This window comes from Chaetodon trifascialis, chromosome 9 (genome assembly GCF_039877785.1).
Source record: "Chaetodon trifascialis isolate fChaTrf1 chromosome 9, fChaTrf1.hap1, whole genome shotgun sequence".
Lineage (NCBI taxonomy): Eukaryota > Metazoa > Chordata > Actinopteri > Chaetodontiformes > Chaetodontidae > Chaetodon > Chaetodon trifascialis.
Genome location: NC_092064.1, coordinates 12,396,808 through 12,419,009, shown reverse-complemented (window position 1 = coordinate 12,419,009; position 22,202 = coordinate 12,396,808). Strand labels below are relative to the sequence as shown.

Sequence of the window (22,202 nt, the reverse complement as noted above, 5' to 3'; positions counted from 1 at the left end):
AGTAGCAGGCTCCCGCAGCAGTGTAGCACCTCAGTTAACATCTCTGCATGTGAGCCGGCTCAGTGATCACAGTCAGCACAGTCAGCAGAGGTCAGTGATCACCCTGACAGCTACAGATTGTATTGAGTGTTTGAATATGAATCAAGTTCACGTCTAGTCTTGCACGCTAGTTTCGCTTAAGTCGCTCGTCTGCAAGGCCAGGCTGATTACAGAGTGGTTGCAGTAGTTGTTATCTGGTAGCTATTTAAACTCATTTCAGGTATTTAGTTTGCCAGCAGTGCTTTTGAGAATAAAGCTGATGTGTTTGTAGTGTAGGCATAATGTTGACGAACAACAACATCCTCTCTTGTCAACATCCTGCCCTGGCAGGTTGAATTACAGTCTACACTGGGGAAAGCTGTGCCCTGATCCACTGTGAAGCACAATGAGTCTGGCTCTTCATGATCTCCTGGTCTGCTGCAGGGGGCTGGAGAGTGACAAAGCTACAGAGAGGAAGGTAATCACACCTGCACACAAACAGTGAAATGAGATGTGTTGCGCTTCAGCTTCCTGCTGTATGAATCCTAAATGATGCGAGCTGTGCCCTCCCCTCACACCTCCAGAAAGAAGCTGAGCGTTTTAGACGGATCCTTCGGACTCCAGAGGTTGTGCAGGAGTTAGATCGTACCTCTGGACTTAAAGCGAAAGGCTCCAAGCAACTATCATGGGATGCTGTTTTCAGGTAGTCTGCCTCTGCCTATTTGATCTTTTTGTACATGAGCAACAAAACACTTCTAAAGATATCTGGCTCTATGTGATTTTACATTTTACGCACACTTTCTGCACGTTTTTTGTACGTTGCCTGCCAAGGCAGTTGATCTAGTGTATTTCTGTTCTCTCAGTTTAGTTTCTCTTTTGTTTCTCTGCATCATTCATAAATGAATACCAGCTGACTGCCAGGAACCGCACTGTGCTTAGTACTGGAATGGAAATTTGGCTCTCTGTATTTAGGATTGCTATTTCAAGTTGTTTCATAAGAATCTGTTCTCATTCCGTTTTGAGCAAGATATCTGTACTATGTGCATATGCTGATTTTGTAATTTCCGTGTTCTGTTATTTTATTAGTTTTGGTTGTATTAGGTTCAGTTATCTGCCAGGGCCAATGGCCTCGATCAAGACTGCTGGCACTTTCTATTCTGTATTACATGCTCTTGTTTTTCCATGTCAGATTTCTGCAGCGTTATGTCCAAAAGGAGACAGAGAGCATACAGTCGAGCAAATCCAACGTCACAGCAACTACACTGGCCACGCGGCAGAAGAAGATGGCTGAAATGTGCAGTTTGGTCAAATACTTAATTCGCTGTGCAAACAAACGTAAGGGAACTGTCTTTGCAGGATCCAGTCAAATTACATTTAGGGATGTTTTTTGTACATTTGTTCGCTCAATGTCTTTTGTTACTTCACTTGACTCATTTTCTGAGTAGGAAACAGAACAAAGTGTGAGCAGTTTGTTTGTACATCGTATGGGATCTGCAGCTGTTGTGCGTCTCTTGCTGGCTGCAGGTGGGCCTCGTCTAAAGTGCAGCGAGCTGCTGAAACATGTGATGGACGTCCTGGAGAGTTCATACAGCTGTTCAGCCTATGGAGAAGATTACAGCAGCCTCCTAGTAAAGGACATCCTCTCTGTCCGCAAGTACTGGTGTGACATCACTCCACAGCAGTGGCACCGTCAGTGGGATAATCATCTAAATATATAAAGAAATGATGTAACAATTGCAGCAAAATTTCATAAACAACCTTATTTTTCTGCACTGTTATTACTGTGTTCCGATGTTGTAATCCCACCTTGCCCACCTTTTGTTTATGTTTGGATCTGTAGGACTTCTGGAGTTGTACTGCGACTTGTTCAACTCATCATCCAAGTCCATCAACCGTGTCTTGGTGAGCAGAGTCATCCACACGGTGGTGCAGGGCTGCTGCATGCAGGCTGAAGGATTCAACAACACTCTGTTCAGCTTCTTCTCCAAAGCGCTGCTAAACGCCAGGTGAACACTTTCGCCAACGTCACCCTGAAATGTAAACATAATGTACACCAGTTAGATAAATAGATGCAAACGTGATGCACTTACTGCTTTCTTTTTTGAAATCCTTCGACTCTTTTAGGCAGGAGAGACACTTGGCTATTTTGGAGCACCTCGTCTCTGCTCTCAACATCCTTTTAAGATCCGCGGCCATGAACTGTCGGATGAGGGTGTGTCACCTGGGAGAGGAGCTTCTGCCTTCCATACTGTATGTCTGGGCGGACATGAGGCCCAGTGCGGCTCTCAAAGACGAGATTGTGGAGTTCTTTAAGCTGCAGATTTGTGCTCACCACCCCAAAGGAGCTAAGACTCAGGATGCAGGTAGTGATCTCTCTTTTTTTTTTAAGTGGCAATCTCCAAGTTGTGTCCGTAGACAAATAACCACTGGCTACTGGTCCTCCCTCTCATGTTTTAGGTGCTCATGCTGAGGACTGGACCAGGTGGCGGAGTCTGCTGTACAACCTGTACGATGCCTTAATCAGAGAAATCAGCCATATAGGCAGCAGAGGGAAGTACGTCACAGGGACCCGACACATAGCTGTCAAAGACAATCTCATTGAGCTCACGGCTGACATCTGTCACCAGGTAATAGAGATCAGTTCTCAAGTATGTACAGATAATCACACTTTCCTTTGTAAATGTTTCTTTACAAAGTTATTTAGCTGAGATGTAATGCTGCACATGCCTGTAAGGATTCTCTGTCTTGGTTGCAATAGTTTCTTAATCTTCCTGCATGCAGCTGTTCAGTGATGACAATGACACCCATGTCCTGGAGGTGACCCAGGCCTCCGTCAGAGCCACCCAGATGGGCAGCCCCACCCATGGAACAGCCAGCAAGCGACGACGCATTGAACTGGGCTGGGAGGTCCTGCGGGAGCATCTGCAGCCTCAGCATAGTGACTTTGATATCATTCCATGGTACGAAAATCACAATGACTGTAAGAAGATTTTAAAGGTAAACTCATTAGTGCTTTGTATGAGCGCTTAAAAAACTGGCTTTATTGATTTTCTTTTGTGGTAGAAAAACACAGAAAAGTAGCCTGTTGTTTCCCTGATTGTACTCACTCCAGATGAGTGAGCATGTAAAGACACTCTTGCCTTTTCTCCTCTCAGGCTGCAGATCACTGCAGTGCTTGCCTCCAAGTACCCGTCCATGGTGCCCAGCCAGGAGCTGGTCCCGCTGCTGTCAGTGTTGTACCAGCTCCTGGCAGAGCAGCGGAGAGGAGAGAGGGGGCCGTACGTGCTGCGCTGTCTGAGGGAGGTGGCCCGCTGTCAGGCCCGCCACCCGGAGAGGGCCCAAGCCCACAGGACGGAGCTGAGCAGGCTGTGGGGTCGGGTGTGGGCCCTGGCCCTGCGAGGGGTCAGCTCACCCCAGACGGAGGCCCTCAGCCTGGACCTGCTGAGCGCTGTAGTCCACGGTGGGCTGATCAATATGGACAGAGAACTCTGGAAGCTCTTCTGTGGTTCAGCATGTAAACCATCTCAGTGAGTCTCCACCATACATTAAATCTTTGTTCATACTGAAAATGTGTCATTTTAACAAATGTCTTTGTTTTTGTGTTTGTATTTAGCCCCTGTTTTTTCTCTCTGTCCACAGGGGTGCAGCTCTCTGTCTCGCCCAGGCCCTGCTAAAGTGTCCCGTCCCTAAAAGTCTCATCTCAAGCTCAGGCTGGGACTGTGTGGGAGTCACAGAGGGATCTCCATTCCCGAATCTGAAGGAGACCCTCGTAGCCTGGCTGCTGATGACCGATCAGAGCGATGACATGGAGAACAGCTCCAGACCCCACCCCATCATTTGCAGGTTGGCACTGTGCAGCTTTTTTACATGAACCGTGAATTTATCTGACTTTGAATGTAGATAATTTGTCCTGGTTCTGTACTTGCTGATTTAGGGATGTAAATTAGAATATCTTGAGACGATCTGCTCTCTGCTTAAATGATACAGTCTGGTTTTCTTGCTCTGCTGCATGTACAGAAACAGAAAATATCTGCTCCAAGTTTGACTTTTTCAAAACTTGATAACATTTACAATTTTTTTATTTTAAGATAAAGAGCTGCAAATGTATGTTTTTTCTGATCTTGTTTGCAGAGACTTTCCGCACAATCTGGTGGCGAACATCCTGGTCTCTCTGACCTTGAAAGACACAAGAACTGGCCTGAAGTTTCTGCTGGGTACTGAAGGAATAGAAAGGTGAGGGAAATGATCCTGAGGACCAAAACCACCACCACCACCACCACCACCACCACCGCCCATTTCTGCACACGTCTTTATGGCATCGATATTAATATGTCCTATTTGATTTTAAATTCCTGCTACACTGGTATCAACTTTCCAAGTCTTTTCTGTACTTAAAGGTCATTTTTGCATAAAAATAATTCAGTTTTCAATTCTGTTTTCAAAGTGCCTTTTTTCAAGAGCAAACCTCATCCAGTGCCAAAGACAACCTGGAGGAGATCGAGAGGCTGTACTTGCAGTTCAGCTTCAACACTCTGCCCGCAGCGATGCGAGGGACTGACGAGTCGGTGAAGATGGCTTCAGCCGACGGCCAACTCGCTGCCGTTCCCGGCCTCAGGACCAAGTTGGAGCAATCCCTGCTCTGTGTGGCTGAGAATCTGCTCAACTGCTACTCCCCTGATGTGAGCGGAGGTTAATGCTTGTGCGCTTATGTGTGTGTAGTCGTCACAATGACTAACTGGTGTCTATTCTGACCTCCACAGTCTCAGTCCACCCCTCCAGAGTGTCTGGTGCGCTGTTTCAGTCTGCTGACCGGTGTTCTAGCAGGTTATGTCTCCATCGGGTTTCTGACTGAGGAGGAGGCCTGCCGCTCACAGCTCTTCACTAAAGCCAAGGTATCGTTCAGATGCATCCACGTGAATAAAATGTGAACATACAGTAGACTGATCTTTCCATCCTTTGGTGACTAATCATCACAGCGACTGAAACATTAAAAACATTCCATCAAAGCACAGAGGAATTAAAGGTTGTTGGTGTGTTCTTGTAACCAGACCGTGGCCCAGGACTTCAGTGGTTTTGTTTCTAGTGTGAAAGTGAAGATGACAGAGGAAGGAACAATGAGCACGCTCAGATCCGTGATGAAGCTCTGCACACAGTCAGCCAGCAGCAAAAACAAGGTGACATCATGACAGGATGCATTTTGCTGAAATCATGCAGCGTTTAGATGAATTTAATCAAATTAAAGAGAACTCAGCCACATCCTCTACTGACTTTTTTGGGGTAAATCTTTTGTCCTCTCTTCTGCAGGATAAAGTTTCTGCAATCTCTTCCAGTCTCTTCATTATGCTCCTGCCAGCCAGTCTCCTCAGTGACCTGGCTGAGATCTGCAAACTGTTGGTAAGTCACATCTGGAGCAGGTTCAACATGTTTGAGGAGAAAAAGGTGAAAGTCTTCATTTCAGAGCTAGTTTGCTTGAATTCCTCCAACTCCCTTGTCTCTTCAGTTAAGCAGCGTTTCTAAGAGAAGCTGTTCTAAGAGCGCTGTGGATGAAGACGATCAGATGGATGATAAATGGGAAGATAACAACATCCTGTTTGACGAGGGCGACGGGTCCCACAGCAGCACCAACGGGCCCCACAGACAGAAGGGGGACAGCAGTGATGCTTCCTGTGGGCCAGGTGAGAAGGGATCGCCTGCTCTCAAACTCAAGGCCTCTCTAGGGATTACAAAGATATGATATCATTTAAAGAAACCAACGCAATAAATGACCACACAAATTGGACAATTTTCTAAAAGTGCTGTCAGACACAGTTCACCATGTTTACAATATCACAACATTAGTCCAACATGGCCCCAGCCTGTGGGAGTACAATAGACCAGCGACATGAGCCATGCAACTTAGCTGGTTTACAAGCAAAGAAATCACATTTTTGAGCAGCAGCAGCAGCAGCAGCAGCAGCAGCATGCCCCCTGGCTACCCAGAGGCAGAGACTGAAAATCCAAATCCGTTGTTGTCAACGCTCGTTTAGTAAAGCTGGTTCTGTCCTCCGTCAGGTGCAAAAAGTCTGCTAGCAGACGATCATCTGGCCCAACACGACCTGGCTCTCCTCGCAGCTTTGGAGTTCCTGTGTGAGTGCAGCTCAGTCCAGCCCGTCCACGGTCTGCTCTTCAAACCACAGGAGGTGCGGCGTCGGCTGCTGCTGCTGCTGGAGCAGATGGACTTCAGCAAAGCCCTGCACCTCAACATGGTGGGTAGCAGCTGCCGGGGAGAGGCGCGGTCGCAGTGGCGATGGTGGTGCAGCTGATGAACTCTCACATCTGGCTCTCTTACAGTATCTTGTCCTGTTGAAGAAGCTTCCCGCTGAGGACTCGCTCTCTCCAGAGGATTTTGATTCGCTGCTTCGCCCTCTCGCGTAGGGAGATCTTTCGGTGACTTTCTGTTTTAATGTGTTTCAGCTAATCGATGCTGAATGCTAAAGTCTGTTTGTTGTTGACAGGGACCTGTGTTCTCAGTACCGTCAAGACCAAGAGATCTGTGCTGCTGTTCTGCTGGGTTTGTTACCCTCCATCAGGAGCCTGGGGAAGACCCACCACCTGCCGGAGGACATGAGACACGTTCAGGGATCTCTGCTACAAGTGGTGTCTGGATTCTGGTGAGTGGCGTATTTCTACAACATGAACACGTGTACGGTCGTAAGAGATTATGTAAACTGATCGTCAGTCTTTGGGGATGTTCAAATGTAAAATGTGCCTCCTCGCAGGAGTCGCAGGGAAGTCAATCATAATCTGTCTGCAATTTGTTAGCGATTCAGTCTCTGATACTCAACCACGGTGCTGTGTTTCAGTTTCCTGAGCCAGACAGGAAAATGCAGGGCAGCTGTACGAGCTGCTTTAGTGCAATGTCTGGTCGCCTTGCTGGAGGTAAGCTGTCATCTATCTATCTTTTTTTTAATCTTATTTTGAATAAATGACCCAAGCCAGGCACTGGATGTGATAACTTGCTAATCCTTTTTGACGTATACTTACTTGAAAACAGTATAAAGACAATATATTTACCGTTTGACCTCATCGACTTCATTGATTTTTGTAAATACATGCTTATTCGGAATTTGATTGCCTTCTGACAGGCCGACCCGTGTTGTAAGTGGGCGGTTTTAAGTATCAGGGGTTCTGAGAGAGAGGAAGATCGTCCCGTGTCTGTCATCCTCCCATCTCACCTCGCGGATGCCCACCACCAAGTCCGCATGCTGGTAGCCACGTCAGTGGAGAGGTACGCTGACTCGGCACCACTGACAACATGTCAGAATACATTTTACAGAAAGTAAGTGGATCTTAGATCTGATCATTGCTGTGTTTCCAGGTTGTTTCTGGAGATGAGACCAGAGCATCCAGAGAAAAGGAAGATGCTGCCACTGAAACACCAGCAGGCAGCTTTTGAGACTGTTTACCTGAAGGCTCAGGAAGGCATGAGGCTCCCAGTGAGTTCATTGGGTGTTGACGAGCTCATTCTGTGTGTTTTCTGCTTCTGTTTGACCTCCTGGATGCTTCTCCTTGTGTCTCCTCAGAGAAGCAGCTCTTCAGGGGACCAGCAGGACGAGTCTTTCAACCGCAAGGCTGCCCTGTTGAAGAGTTTGTCCGTTGTGCTGTGTTGCAGCCCAGTCTGCGAAAAACAGTCTCTGTTTGCACTCTTCCAGTCCTACAAGGAGAACAATATCGAGGAACAGCTTATCAAAAAGGTGAAGATTTCAGGGCTTTGTGCATTGTGGAAATGGAGGCTCAAGATGCAGCGTGCAGCTTTAAAAAATGAATTTACACAGGACATGAACGTAGTGTCTGTGTTTGTCGTTTTGTCACAGATGCTGTGCAGCGTCTCCACAGCGCTGGGCTACAGGAGCGTGAAAACATTCGTCACTTCTCACCTGTACTACCTGGTAGCCGAGTGGCTGGCGCAGAGACAGTCTGACGACCGCTACACTCTTGGATCTTTCCCCTACACCCTCCTAGACCACGACACAGTCAAGGATTTCTACATGTGAGGAGCTTCTTCTATGTTTAGTCTCCACTCCTTTCACCATTAAGCAGTGATCTTACACTGACCACCCATCCATCACCCCCTTTGTCTTCTGTCCCCTTGAAGCTCTTCCTACCAGGTATTGATCCCCCACCTGGTCTTCCTGGATGACTTTGAGCAGGTGAAGTCTATCGGCAGGTATCTCGAGAAGGACTGGAGGGAGTTATTGGCCGACTGTTTCCCCAAGATCATGGTCAACATCCTGCCGTACTTTGCCTTGTCTGGCCAGGATGCACAGGTCGCGCAGCAGAGAGAGAAAGCCCACAGGGTGTACGACCTGCTCAAAGATGCCAACTGTCTGGGCAAACAGGTCAGCGCAGCTGGATAACATCTGCCTACATCTGCTTCTGGCATGAGGCTTCTTATTTCATGCAGATGTTATAATTTGATCGCATCATGACACATTCAGCGACAATAATGGTGAAAAGAAACAGAAAAGGAAAACAAATGCACATACATCGTGTTTGTCGATGCATCTACAGGAGATTGACAACCTGATCCACGGTAACCTGGCGGACATAGTGGTGGAACTGCTGATGACTCTGTATGAAGGAAGTGGAGCTGAAGAGGACAGAGGAGACCTGAAACGCTTTATAGGGTAATGGTACATAAAATTTACCATGATTGTTGCTTGTACTGGTTAATTTTATTTGTTTATGCCCTCATTCATTCACTGATCATTGTGCTGACAACACTTCTATGTTGATAATGGTTGTTTTTCTTTGTAATCTAAATCTCAAAGCAAAATGGAAGAAAACGTATGAGTTGATAATTGTTTAATGCGCCTCAGGGAACTGGATCCTGCACCAAACCCACCATACTTCAGCTCTTACGTTATTAAAGCGACACTGGACTACCTCAGCAAGTGCCACAGTGCAAACCACAAGTCTCTGGTCGCCATTCTGTCAAAAACTCCGGTAATAGACCACCATTTCTAATTTTTTTGACTATTATAGCCTGTGAAATGTTTCCCCTCTTCTGTATAAAACTGCCCTGATTGACTTTTTTGTGTTGCAGATTTCTATCCAGAGGATCCTGTTGGCGGTGTGTGAACGAGCAGCAGAGACGACCAACAGCTACGAACGCCATCGCATCCTCCTCATGTATCACCTGTTTGTCAGCCTGCTGCTCAGAGAGGTGAAGGACGGCCTGGGGGGCGCCTGGGCCTTCGTCCTCAGAGACATCATCTACACACTCATTCACTATATCAACAGCAGGTTGGTGCACACAAAGGCAGCATGCAGACATCACACACACTGCGTTTGACACTGTCAAAGCCAAACCAGTCTGTGTTTCTCTGACCCTCAGACCAGTCCAGTGTGACGAGGTTTCTAACCGAAGCCTCTCTCTGTGCTGCGACCTGTTGACATCTGTGTGCCGGGCGGCTCTGCAGTTCTGTGATGATGCACTAGACTGCCACCTACAGGTCATCGTTGGGACTCTCACAGCTCAGGTGACCAGCCGGCCCACCATCTCACAGCAGGTAAGAGACTACGGAGCTTTTGCAGATGCAAAAGAAATTATGAATTATTCTTCCTAAAAGTGTAAATATGTGTACATTTTTACAGGTTTTATATCATCAAAGAAGTGCAACACATTAACTTTAAAACCACCCGGACACAAGGGTCCATTGGGTGCTACTTATTTGATAAAACTGTTAACTCAGGATTTATAAGTTCTAGTACATATTTTTTTCACTTATCAAGCTCCCCTGAAGACATTTTGCATTATTTCATTTTGAGACAAACGTCTGCCTCCTTTCAGCATTTGGGAGCATCACATTCTCTCCTCATTCTCGCCCCTCTAGGTGCTCAGTCTGTTGCAGTTTCTCGTGATAGAAAATCAACAGAAGCTAAAAGGAGCCATCAGCAGGTTGGAGCCTTTTCCTGACCTCCCTGAATTCAGAGAGCTTCGATCCGTTCAGCACAGGCTCAAATATAACACTGGGACTTTCACGCTGAGACAGGTAATGGCCTAAACTAGACTCCATGTGCTCGTGTCATGTGTCCAAGTCATTTTCTTATGATGCATGCAGCATGCATCTTATCAGTGAAATCAACAATCCTGAATTTCATTGCTGATCTACACCCTCTTCACAGGAGATAACCCACTTCCTGTCAGTGACGTCATGTGACTCCTTGCCTCTGACCAGACTCGAGGGGCTGAAGGAGCTGACCAGACAGCTGCATGACAACAAGGGACAGATCAGGGAGCTGCTCAAAGAGTGCCACGGTGTGATGCCAGATGAGGAGGAACGGTCCAAAAAGTTGTCGCCTGTTAAGTATCTAATGAGCTGCTTCTTCCCTCTTTGCTCTCCTTGCAGCTGAACCCACAGACAGCGTGCTGGTGAAGCTGGTCCTCAGCCTGCTGCAGCTTTGCAAGCTAGCAGCCAACCACCCCGAAGGAGCCAACATTCTCGGTACAAAGTCAAAACAACTTATCAACAACCATTTCATCATTTCCAGTTTTACAAACACAAATCTGCTCCTGCAGAGGCAGCAGGCAGCTGTCTGGGAGAACTTGGTCCTGTGGATTTCTCCACCATCGCCCTGCTTCACGGCAGAGACTCCCTCTACGACAAGGCCGCGTCTCTCTTCACCTCCGCGGAGTCACAGCGTCTTTATATCGTCCTCAACTGCATGAACGATGCGCTCACTCAACAGAGGTACGGTGAAACCTAGATCAAACATTTGTCGCACGTGACTGTGGAGGAGCAAGTGGTTTGTATTTATATAGAGTGCGTTCTGTGCTGTGGTTGGTTGACAGTATTGAGGTGAAGAAGGCAGCCGCTCAGTGTGTGAAGGACATCCTCGCCACGCAGGCTGGAGTTGACTTCTGGGAGCAACACAAAGACAATAGAGACCCCATGCTGGCCTACCTCAATCCCTTCAGAAAGGCCAAGAAGAAGGTAGGGGGTCAAATGTATATCCCTCACTTAAATGCTTTGAATGTCTGCATGTGTGTTTTCATGCATGCGCGTGGACTGTTGTCCTGTTTAGGTGGCAGCTGTGAGTGCTAAGGATAGTTCGGAGGCCAGGGAGAAGCTGGAGAATCAGGTGTTCTGGATTCCCCAGGCAGGTGACCACAAAGCCTGGCTGAAGGCTCTGTGCACCGCCCTGCTCGACAGTGGAGGAGTCAGGAGCGAGGCTCTGCTACTGTCACGACCGCTGTGTCTGGTGAGCATCACACAGACGTCTCTTTAGGCACTCTCAGACTGCCTTTGTGGTCCACTTTTTGAAACAGTTCCATTTGAAGTCCATCCTGTTTTCCGGAGCTCCAGATCTAAGCACACCTCATTCCTGCTGTCTGTCTCCAGGTGTGGGTGGACTACTGCCAGAGGCTGCTGCCCCTCATCATTCACTCCATCCTTCTGGATGACGCCGACGGATCGTGGAGAGAGTTGCTCTCCTCCCACATTCGGGACTTCTTCAGCTTTTGCTCCAGAAATGCTCAGGCGTCCAGCCGGTCTGCCACGCCTCTCAACTCTGACTCTGGTAGGTTCTGACACATAGTAATGATAATTTATCATCCCCTTTGTCGCCTTACTCCAGTTTAGGGTGTTTGTCATCACACTCAGGAGTTTGTATGTTTTTGTTTTTTTTGTTATTTGCATTTATGACCCTGTACAGAGTCGGACACCACCAGCCAGGGCTTGTACGACAAGACCTCTTTGCGTACCATGCTCACTGTTATTGACTATCTGAGACACCAGCAGAGACCCCTGGAAGCTGAGAGGTATGCAGTGTTGTTGTAATCACATGTGATTCAGATAAAAGTGGATTCTCTTTGTACTGTTTGGGCCTCTTTATCTGATTTGCTGATACAATGGCAAACTGTCCTCGTTAAGATGGGTGCATGTAAACACATAAACACCGTATCCCTCCTCCAGCAGCTCCTGTAGCACGGTGTGCGACTCAAACTTCTGGCTGGAACTGAACTACCTGGAGGTGGCCAAAGCTGCTCAGTCCTGCTCAGCACACTTCACCGCCCTGCTGTACACTGAGATCTATGTCGACAAAATCAAAGCTAACATGGAGGAAAGTCGCAGGTTTGCAATTAACTCAAACCGCAGGACATTTTTCTCAATGGGATTTGAATTCATGCCTTACATTTAGAGAGTTATTCAACCCTGTCTTCTAACAACTCTGTAGGACCAAATCCAAAGCAACACGCAGGATCAATTTTGAGGACAACAGCCAGACCTTCACCATCTCCAGCCTGACTGAGAAGAGTGTGGAAGACACCAACATCAGTCTGCAGGTCAGTTCTTCATGCCACACATGTGTTTTGCATTGACAATGCTAGTTCTTTTTGGTGGACGCCTACAACAGTTGTAGCTTGATTGTTTATTGCCCAGTGTGAGCCCAGTGTGGTGTTAAGTAGTGTAAATGGCTGTAAGCTAGTGTGCAAAGAATGATTTCCACTCATTTGTTCTGTGTTCACCCTCTTTTGCAGGGGCTGCTGATTGAGGTGTATCGGAGCATTGGAGAGCCTGATAGTCTGTATGGCTGTGGCGGGGAGACGATGACCAGTCCACTGACAAGGTAGTCAGCAAGTCGATTAATGTGACCTGCGGACCTGCCCACCATCTTTCACTTCATCAATTGTTCCCTTGTTTTGACATGCTGATTTATAGGATTCGAACCTATGAGCATGAGGCTATGTGGGGGAAGGCCCTGACTTCATACGACCTTCACTCTACACTGCCTGAGGTCACTCGACAAGTGGGCATTGTGGAGGTATGATAATGAAAGCTGTTGAAATACACCTGTCTCATCTGAATGATCCAGGAAGTGGAGATGCGACGATGAAGACGCTGCAGATTTGCCCAAATTAAATTCTTATATGGTACACGAGGTATTCATGTTTGCTTAATGCGCCTCTTCAGTTGTGATGTTCCCTCTCCCCGTCGCACCAACAGGGCCTGCAGAACTTTGGTCTGAGCAGCATCCTCGCCACCTACATGCGGGGTCTGGAGAGCGAAGGGGTGGAGTGGGGAGCTGAGCTGAGAGAGCTCCGCTTCCAGGCCGCCTGGAGGAACACACAGTGGGACTATGAGCTGTCAGAGAGGTGAGGCAAAAGGGGCCGCAGGCAGCTGAGAGTGCAGTATCTGCTATACAAAGCTCAGCTGTAACCCAGCAGAGAATCACACGCCATCTCTCATTTTATACGTTTTCTTCCCTCCAAATCCAATGTGCTGTATCAGGAGTGAGAAATCCAAACCTGGCTTCCATGAATCAGTGTTTTGTTCCCTGCAAGCGCTGAGGGACAAAGAGTTCTCCATATTTGATGAAACTATGAAACAGGCCAGGTATGTAAGACATTTAGAGGAGTTTCAGTCCCTACTCACTTTTCCACTGGCAAAATAATTCACCCATCCGTGTGGTTGTGTGTTTCCACAGGGGTGCAGAGGTGGAGGGGCTGTGCAGAGGCAGTCTAGAGGCTGTGTCTTCTCTGTACCCGGCTCTCAGGAACCTGCAGAGCATCAGGGAGCTGGAGAGCCTTAAACAACTCTTTTCCAGGTGATATCTGCAGTCAAACATGTTCCCTGCCTTCATGTGTTCGCCTGATGGGTGAATTTATTAACATCTTGCCTAAAAAATGTTTTTAATCAGGCCCTTCTCAGATGTGACTCTGAGGGAAGTTTGCAGTCAGTGGCGTCAGCACTCTCAGCTGCTCACTGACAGCGACTTTGCTTTGGTGGAGCCCATCCTGGCAGCCCGCTCTGTTGCCCAGCACACCCTGATGTCCAGGGTGGGAGACCCAGACAGCATCCTGTACCTCAGCTCGGTGCTCACTGACCACCTCATGGAGCTCTGCCGGTTGGCTTGCAAGGCTGGGAACACACAGGTAGTGTGTGTGTGTGTGTGTGTGTGTGTGTGTGTGTGTGTGTGTGTGTGTGTGTGTGTGTGTGTGTGTGTGTGTGTGTGTGTGTGTGTGTGTGTGTGTGTGTGTGTGTGTGTGTGTGTGTGTGTGTGTGTGTGGTGAATATGGTGAGAACAGTTGTCTACAGAGTCCTCACAGTGTTGTGGTTTCTGTCTAGCTGGCAGAGCGGGCAGTCTTCCAGATGAAGCAGCATGGTGGTGGAGGGTCCTGGACATCATCCCCCGTGTCATCATGGCAGCTGGAGGAAGCTCAGGTGTTCTGGGCAAAGGGAGAGCAGGGACTGGCCCTCGGCCTGCTGAGACAGATGATAAACATCCTCGAGGAAAAGGTCAGACAAACACACGCTAACCTAAATGTTATGTTAGAAGTTAGAGTGTTATAATGCTTGCCACTTGAAATAAAGAAAATCCATAAACGTGAAGAGGCATTATTCCTGTCCTCTTTGTTATGGTTTTGTTGGCTAGGTGGACTTAAATCCTGCTGTGGCTCCAGTCTACACCGAGTGCCTCAGACTGTGTGGTAACTGGCTGGCTGAGACCTGCCTGGAAAGCCCAGGAGTCATACTGGAGAAATACCTGGAGAGGGTAAGAGGAAGTTTATGGTGTCCCGTCAACCAGACGAGGATAGCTTGCTCACTATGTTCACTTCTGGCTACATATAATGTAGCTTGATGAACACTGTGAAGTGAGGGCCTCCCTCAGAGAAATGAGTGAGTTATTACCCATCAGCCAGGTGGTTTCCAGACACCCGTACTCATATACTCACACATGAATTATATATTTATGTACAAATGAATAAGGAGTAGGCCTGAACACATAAATATTAAACTTCTGCAAGTGTACAGTTTATGTCCTCAGGCTACAGCAGAGTGTACAAATTTAAATTATTCATATGTGTGTGTGTGTGTGTGTGTGTGTGTGTGTGTGTGTGTGTGTGTGTGTGTGTGTGTGTGTGTGTGTGTGTGTGTGTGAGTTTGCCTGTACCTGTGTGCCTCTACACAGTCCCTCGTAAGTCACGGAATGAGGCCACGCTGTCAATATTATATAGCTATTAGTTGTTAGCTTTCCATATCTGTGAAAGTCCCTCCTGTGCTGCTCTCTCAGGCAGTGGAGGTGATCGAGGAGGATTCAGGAGTTCATCGGGACTTCAGGCTGCAGAGTCAGCGGACGGAGGCCTTCCTGTCTCTGGCCCGCTTCTCTGACGCCCAGTACCAGAGCATCGACAAATACATGAACTCCTCTGAGTTTGAGAACAAGCAGGCTCTGCTGGCGAAGGCCAAAGAGGAAGTGGATTTGATAAAGGAGCACAAAGTGACGAACAGGTCTGTGTTTGAAAAGCGCAGATTTGGCTATTTAGATGCAGTAGAAGCGCAGATAACAAGTGGTAGTTCAACATGCTTGCGCATCTGACTTCACAGATATACAATAAAGGTGCAGAGGGAGCTGGAGCTGGACGAGAAGGCCCTGTCCAACCTGCAGGCAGACAGGCAGCGTTTCCTGTGTAAGGCGGTGGAGAACTACATCCAGTGTCTGGAGCAAGGTGAGGAGCACGACACCTGGGTGTTCCGCCTGGCTTCCCTCTGGCTGGAGAATGCCAACGTTAAGGCCGTAAATGACATGATGAAGGTCAGTAAAACACAGCCTGAATTGTTTTTTTTTTTTTAGAGTTAGAGTTTGGGTAATGGAAGTTCAATGCTTTTAATTTTCTCTTCCAGAAAGGGGTGAAGACGATCCCTTCCTACAAGTTTCTGCCTCTCATGTATCAGCTGGCCGCACGCATGGGGACCAAGATGGCGGCTGGCATCACCGAGGATACGGGCTTTCATGATGTCCTCAATGATGTAATGCAACACTTTGTTAATGCACATCAGCAGCAGCCATCTGCAGCTGACTTCTCTCTGTGATGACCAGTTATACATTCCTACCTTTTTGAAAAACCCTGCTGCTTCACTTGCGTCTCCTCACAGCTGATCTGCCGGGTGTCTCTGGAGCACCCTCACCACACGCTCTTCATCATCTTTGCCCTCGTGAATGCCAACAAAGACGAGAGCCTCTGCAGGAGCCGGCCGTCTAAGAGCGCTCGGCGGCAGCCCTCGCCATTCGACCTGGTGAGACGTTTTATTATATAATACACAGTTTCATGTGGCACACATAATTAGTTAACGTCATTTCCTCGGGCTTTTATTGCAAATATTGTCACAGTTTGAAACATGTTTGCTCAGTGTGATACTGCTTTTCTCGTGCAGGAGCGTTCAGATGTGGCCCAGAAGATCATCAATGCGGTCAAGAAAAAAAGAGGGAAGATGATCCGTGGGATGGAGCGTCTGTGTGATGCCTACATCACTCTGGCTTATATGGACGCCAGCAAGCACAAGACTGAGAAGAGTGAGTCGTCAGAGCACAGTCATCTAAATGCTGCAATACAGCGACCCCCAACCACCGGGCCAGGCCGCACAGAGAGGCTGAACAAAAAAAATTTATTGATCTTCAGAGTCTGAAAGAAGTTTTATTTTGGAAATCAGGTGCACCCGCCTGTGCCTCTGTACACATCAAACATACACACACATGATAACAGTTACAGGAAGTCAGTGCAGAGCAGCTAAAACTAGACCAATGTGCTCTCTGCTCGTGGTTCTGGTTCATAGTAGATAATAGCAACAACAATAATAATACTAGTTACAATAATAATAAGAACAACAACAACCCAGGCCGGGATCCATACCGGGATCTGACCTGGGACACACACCCTAATGATAATAATAATGATAATAACAGCTGGGTCGAGTCAGCTTGAATTAAAGGCATGAATCAGTTTCTCGGCATCCGACCCGGGATCTGACCCAGTACCGACCCAGCACTTTCCCCGTAAGGTAAGTCGTGGAACTTACCTGAGACCAACCCGGAAATTTCCCAGGCCATTGCCCAGATTGGTCCTGGCAATGTCCCGCAAAATTTCTGGGTCGGTCCCGGCAAAGTCCCAGAACTTACCCGGGACCGACCCAGAAATTTTGCGGGACATTACCTGGAACTTTCCCGGGACTTACTCAGTTACAGACCCGGGACCAGACCTGGGACACGAACACACTAATAATAATAATAACCCGGCCGGAATCCGACCCACAACACACACACACACACACACACACACTAAGACTATGAATAATAATAATAACAACCAGGGCCGGGATCAGTCCCAGGATCTGACCCAGGACACACACACTGATAATGATAACAGTTACAGGAAGTCAGTGCAGTAAATAGCTAGTACGTTAGAGCAGCGGTCCCCAAACACCAGGCCGCACAGAGAGACTGAAAAAAAATATTTTATTGATCATCAGAGTCTGAAAGAAGTGTGATTTTGAGAATCAGGTGCATTCGCCTGTGCCTCTGTACACATGTCAAACCTGTCACGTGATACAGTAGTAAAAAAGTTAGCCCACAAGCTCGCAAAAATTAGTAAATCTTTGGAGAGCTTCTCCGGAAAGGGGAAAGGCCAAATGATGAGACAGAAGATGAAGAGGCTACAACTTCCAAGAAAAAGAAAGCTGCATTTAAGAGACAATATCAGCAGCCCTATTTAAAATACAGGTTTATCGCTTCAGGTGATTCTCACGCACCAAGCCCGCTGAGCGTAATATGTGGCGACAGGCTCGCAAATGAGGCAATGAAGCCTTGTCACTGAAGAGAAACAAGCGCAGGGCTCATTAATTACAACAACTACATTCAAGGTAATGGTGAGTTGTATTTTTAATGATTTGTTTTTATTCATTTATATGCCGGTCCGGCAAATTATTACTTTATGTGAAACCGGTCTGTGGCGCAAAACAGGTTGGGGACCGCTGGTGTAACACACTGGATGGCATTTCAAGGATTCGAGGATATCTAGCCTTGAAATGTCAAGAAAATCCAACATTTGTCCTGATGCTGCACACTCGAGCAGTTAGTCTGTCAGTGTAAAAATCTTTCATAGTTTTTTAGTGGTTTACATGGACGATGAACACATTACAGCTACAGCTGGGAGTCATTTCTGTTTGATTCGTGCCTCTTTTTCCTTACCATGAAATGTGTAGATTATATGTCAAGCTCCTTTGTGTCTGTTTTATTATAGAGGCTATTCCCATCCCTGCTGACCAGCCCATCATGCAAATCAAAGACCTGGATGAGGTTGTCATCCCCACAATGGAGATCAAGGTGAGAAACGCTGGAACGTCTTTCATTATCCCTGATTGATGTTGTTCCTTACTTGCAAAATTACAGATGAAAGCGAGTTCCTCTGAACTGAAAGAAGAGCTTGGAGATGGATTGTCACTTCAAAATAATATGGAGATTTGCTTCTGAAAAACCAATTTCATTATGTTCATGGTAAAAAACAAGCATGAAATGACACATCAGGTACAGACTTCACAAATCATGCAAATTTTACTTCACTCTTTGTGATATCAAATCAATATCTGATCAACAGCACAGTCCAGCGCAAAACCCCTCCAGACTAAATATTTAACCTTCTTTAACAAGTGCGTTGCACGATAACGTGAGTTATTTCATTGTCTGAATAGGTGGATCCATCTGGTTGCTATGACAACCTGGTGACCCTCAGGTCTTTCGTGCCCCAGTATCGCCTGGCCGGAGGAGTCAACCTGCCTAAGATCATCGACTGTGTCGGCTCTGACGGCAAGAGCCGCAGACAGCTGGTGAAGGTAAGCGGGCATCTGCTGTGTGTCGTGTTAGAGGTATGCCTTTGATTCCCTTTGTGTTCTGCACATGTGCAAAGACATTCCTTTCTGTCAGCGTGATCTGGACTAAACAAATCCCCTCTCTTTGAAGCTGAAGCTGCTGCTGTCATGCGTGATTAAAGTCTGATCAGCCCTGACGAACCTGGAGCCTGCTCACTTTTAACTTCAGTTCTTTTCCGTTTCAGCGAGGCTAAAGGTTAATAATTTTCTGGAGCAGCACAAACACAAAGTTTGTGACATTACAAACATGCTTTCACACCTTTGTAATGAGGACATTCTATGTTTGTGTGTGTGAGTGTGTGTGAGCACATTTGTGTTTGCGAGAACACTCGTCAGCCTCTTAAAGGCTAATAATTCACCACTTAGACACTTGGGAGAGTCACGGTGAAATAACAGTTTTTCCAATCATTAACCTCAGTGAATTTCTGTTTTTAGATCAATAACATAATTATTATTTATGCGATTGATTTTTTTACCCGCACGATGTGTAATATTTAGACATTTTGTTAATCTCACATTTCATTTGGCTCAGTCTGTCGTGTAGTTGCTCAGTCGTGGAAAATACTGTAGGTCAGTGATATTTGACGGTCCTGGAGAATTGAATGCTACGTAACAAAAACAGTTTAGATATGAAAATCTGACACTTCTCTTGGTATTTTAATGACCCAAAATTAAAATGGTTAAAAAAACAAGACAAAGCAGTAATAATTCCTCTGTTATATACTGAATGTAGAACGCAGAATTTAGATGCGTGGGTGCGCTCCAGTGACCTTTAACCTCTTGTGCGAACAGGGTCAGGACGACCTGCGGCAGGATGCAGTGATGCAGCAGGTCTTCAGCATGTGCTCCATGCTGCTGCAGCGCAACACGGACACGCGCAAGAGGAAGCTCAACATCAGACGATACAAGGTTACGCACAGTGTTCAGACCTTTGCTCTTTAATTCAAAGAGAACGATAAATCAGGACTGGGTGGCTCTGCTGCACATTTTCTTTGGTCATCAACTTGTAAATCACTCATTCTTCAAAAATGCTAACTTCCTGTCTCACTGTACTTGGTCCAGGTGGTGCCGTTCTCTCAGCGTAGCGGCGTGTTAGAGTGGTGTTCGGGCACGGTGCCTATTGGGGAGTTTCTGGTGGATTCCAATAAAGGAGCCCACAAACGCTTCAGACCCCAGGACTGGACCAACCTTAGTTGCCGCAAGAAGATGATGGTACTCCTTGGGCATATTCAGCACACAGCTTACTGCACAAACTGCAGATCCAATCAGGACTGCGCTTTTCGTGGCTAGAAAACTAACCAGGAACCTGTCGTGCTGTCCCCACAGGAGGCTCAGAGGCTGGCGTTTGATGAGAAGCTCCAGGCCTACAGCGAGGTGTGCAAGAACTTCAGGCCCGTCTTCAGGTACTTCTGCATGGAGCAATTCCTGGACCCCGCGGTGTGGATGGAGAAGCGGCTGGCTTACACTCGCAGCGTGGCCACCTCTTCTATAGGTACAGACACCACTGGTCTTGTCCTTTGAATACGATACGGTGCATACAGCAGGTCAACATCATGTCTCACAGTCATATTTTGACACAAAACAAAATCCTTGCGTTGTCGAGAAATCTTTGGGATTTGAAATCATTGATGACGTGTTGATTTTCTCCTCTTGAGTCACTCAATGCATTACTCACCAACTTTTGTGTGTTGCGCCTGCAGTTGGCTACATCGTCGGCCTGGGTGACAGACACATCCAAAATATTCTGGTTGATGAGCAGACTGCTGAGCTGGTGCACATCGATTTAGGTAAAATGATTCACTCATCAGTTTTATTTGCTGTGCGCAAACATAGAAAGTTCAGTCTTCTCTTCTCAGAAAAGGTGAGGCTGTGTAAACAGTCGCCCTGTGTGCTGAGCTCGCTGCTCTCAAGCAACAAAGAAGTCTTCTAAAATCAAAGGAAACTGAGTGAATGCATGCTATAACATGCATCCTAACACTTCCTGCTTCCTTCCCGTGTGTTTGGTGCTCAGGTGTGGCCTTCGAGCAGGGGAAGATCCTCCCCACCCCCGAGACCGTCCCCTTCAGACTGTCCAGAGACATTGTGGATGGTATGGGCATCACTGGAGTGGAGGGAGTTTTCAGGAGGTGAGGGGGGAGATCATGTTTGTTCTATACTGTATATGCATCATATCTCAATCTGGATTCAGATTTGGCTTGTAAAAAGCAAAGTCACTGCAGTAGCCTCATCAGTGTTTGATTGACATGTTTTCCTCTGGCCAGATGTTGTGAGAAGACCATGGAGGTGATGAGGAGCTCTCAAGAAGCTCTGCTGACTATTGTAGAGGTAAGAACAACACACACGCACACACGCAAACGCCTCCTAGCTGCTCTTCTCTTAAATCACTGACATTTCCTTCATGTCAAACGTGTGTTTTCATGCGGCGTATAGGTGCTGCTGTACGACCCTTTGTTCGACTGGACCATGAACCCGTTGAAGGCCTTCTACCTGCAGCACGACGAGCAGCAGGAGCTCAACGCAACGCTCAGCTCCACGATGGGGGGAGATGACATAGACAACCACCGTAAATCCAGGTGCGCACTTTCAGCAACGTGTTCGAACAGTTTTCCTCCTCTCTTCAAGCTCCTTCTCATCAGCTTATGCTCTTCCTCCTGCAGTGACAGTCAGACCTTCAACAAAGTGGCAGAGCGGGTGCTGCTGAGGTTGCAGGAGAAGCTGAAGGGGGTGGAGGAGGGCACGGTGCTCAGCGTGGGGGGGCAGGTCAACCTGCTCATCCAGCAAGCCATGGACCCCAAGAACCTCAGCAGGCTCTTCCCAGGCTGGCAGGCCTGGGTGTAGACCTGAGGAGGAGGAGGTGCTCATGGGCCGGTTCACTTCCTGCCTCAGGCAGTGTCATGAGCTGAATTTGCACTTTAACAGAAGAAGCTAAGTAGGCAAACCGCACGCTTTAATGCATGCAAACAGACCATAAGATGACCATTTTTTGCCACAGTGATGCGTGAATTACAAAATCCTGAAAAGAAAGACCAAGTAACTGTGTTAATGAAACAGACAAGCCTGGTTTAGCTGATGTTTACTGTAAAAGAGAGCTCATGTGTTTTACCCAATGGGATGTGAGTGTTTTCATACGTAGACTGTTGAATGAAGTGATGTTATTGGCAGTGGATATCCAAAGCTCTTTGCCATGAATTCATGCATAAAGACTGTATGATATGCCTTTAAAGAAACTGCACTTGAAATGCAATTGAAGTCCTTATCCAGCACGGTTTGGTTTCACCTCAGCTGTTTTAGCATTACATTCCTGAATGTTATGTTTTGCTGGAAAGCTCATCGATCTCTAGCCAGGGCATTTAGAAACATTGGATGTATGTACGGATTTCAACTATTCAACAGCAACTTTGTTCTACTTTTTTTTTCTTTCTTTGCTCTGTAAATAATGCTGCTCTTTAATTGTTTAGTAAATAAAGCATTTGGCTTTAAGTTTTGTTATCCTAATTC

At 47.1% G+C, this 22,202-nt stretch overlaps 2 protein-coding genes across 4 annotated transcripts in view; one reads left to right on the top strand and one right to left on the bottom strand.

The window, feature by feature from the left end:
- The window catches only part of vmp1 (vacuole membrane protein 1), a 198,003-nt gene that overhangs the window by 23,417 nt on the left and 152,384 nt on the right, over positions 1 to 22,202 (bottom strand). The gene's annotated exons all lie outside the window — the stretch shown is intronic.
- Positions 4 to 22,202, top strand: atm (ATM serine/threonine kinase). 2 transcript variants are annotated; one of them, XM_070970323.1, is made up of 63 exons: positions 4 to 90; positions 370 to 496; positions 603 to 721; positions 1,208 to 1,353; positions 1,543 to 1,707; positions 1,859 to 2,024; positions 2,143 to 2,381; positions 2,476 to 2,645; positions 2,800 to 2,978; positions 3,174 to 3,545; positions 3,658 to 3,861; positions 4,150 to 4,251; positions 4,463 to 4,697; positions 4,779 to 4,910; positions 5,067 to 5,192; positions 5,323 to 5,412; positions 5,519 to 5,693; positions 6,070 to 6,263; positions 6,349 to 6,428; positions 6,513 to 6,668; positions 6,861 to 6,936; positions 7,143 to 7,285; positions 7,376 to 7,493; positions 7,581 to 7,751; positions 7,872 to 8,047; positions 8,153 to 8,396; positions 8,569 to 8,684; positions 8,877 to 9,003; positions 9,104 to 9,303; positions 9,395 to 9,569; positions 9,894 to 10,052; positions 10,186 to 10,318; positions 10,410 to 10,505; positions 10,580 to 10,751; positions 10,853 to 10,994; positions 11,086 to 11,262; positions 11,403 to 11,580; positions 11,716 to 11,821; positions 11,976 to 12,134; positions 12,238 to 12,346; positions 12,542 to 12,630; positions 12,723 to 12,825; positions 13,008 to 13,156; positions 13,293 to 13,397; positions 13,489 to 13,608; positions 13,702 to 13,936; positions 14,130 to 14,300; positions 14,437 to 14,556; positions 15,076 to 15,293; positions 15,390 to 15,597; positions 15,687 to 15,812; positions 15,939 to 16,079; positions 16,218 to 16,356; positions 18,080 to 18,162; positions 18,528 to 18,668; positions 19,497 to 19,613; positions 19,767 to 19,916; positions 20,031 to 20,196; positions 20,405 to 20,491; positions 20,716 to 20,830; positions 20,966 to 21,029; positions 21,135 to 21,277; positions 21,362 to 22,202. In XM_070970323.1, the coding sequence occupies exons 2-63, from the start codon at positions 425 to 427 to the stop codon at positions 21,540 to 21,542; spliced, it is 9,270 nt and encodes a 3,089-aa protein (XP_070826424.1). In that variant the 5' UTR covers positions 4 to 90; positions 370 to 424; the 3' UTR covers positions 21,543 to 22,202. The 2 variants fall into 2 exon arrangements, 1 of the variants encoding a protein (XP_070826424.1); XR_011602468.1 differs by lacking the exons at positions 2,476 to 2,645; positions 2,800 to 2,978; positions 3,174 to 3,545; ... (51 more) ...; positions 21,135 to 21,277; positions 21,362 to 22,202 and having other exon boundaries at positions 1,543 to 1,678; positions 2,143 to 2,273.

Excerpts from the sequence above, each read along its gene's own strand:
- atm (XM_070970323.1), top strand. The coding sequence starts at position 425 with ATGAGTCTGGCTCTTCATGATCTCCTGGTCTGCTGCAGGGGGCTGGAG. Across the intron at positions 2,979-3,173 it reads GACTTTGATATCATTCCATG|GCTGCAGATCACTGCAGTGC; the intron begins GTACGAAAATCA and ends TTCTCCTCTCAG. Across the intron at positions 20,197-20,404 it reads CGTGGCCACCTCTTCTATAG|TTGGCTACATCGTCGGCCTG; the intron begins GTACAGACACCA and ends TTGCGCCTGCAG.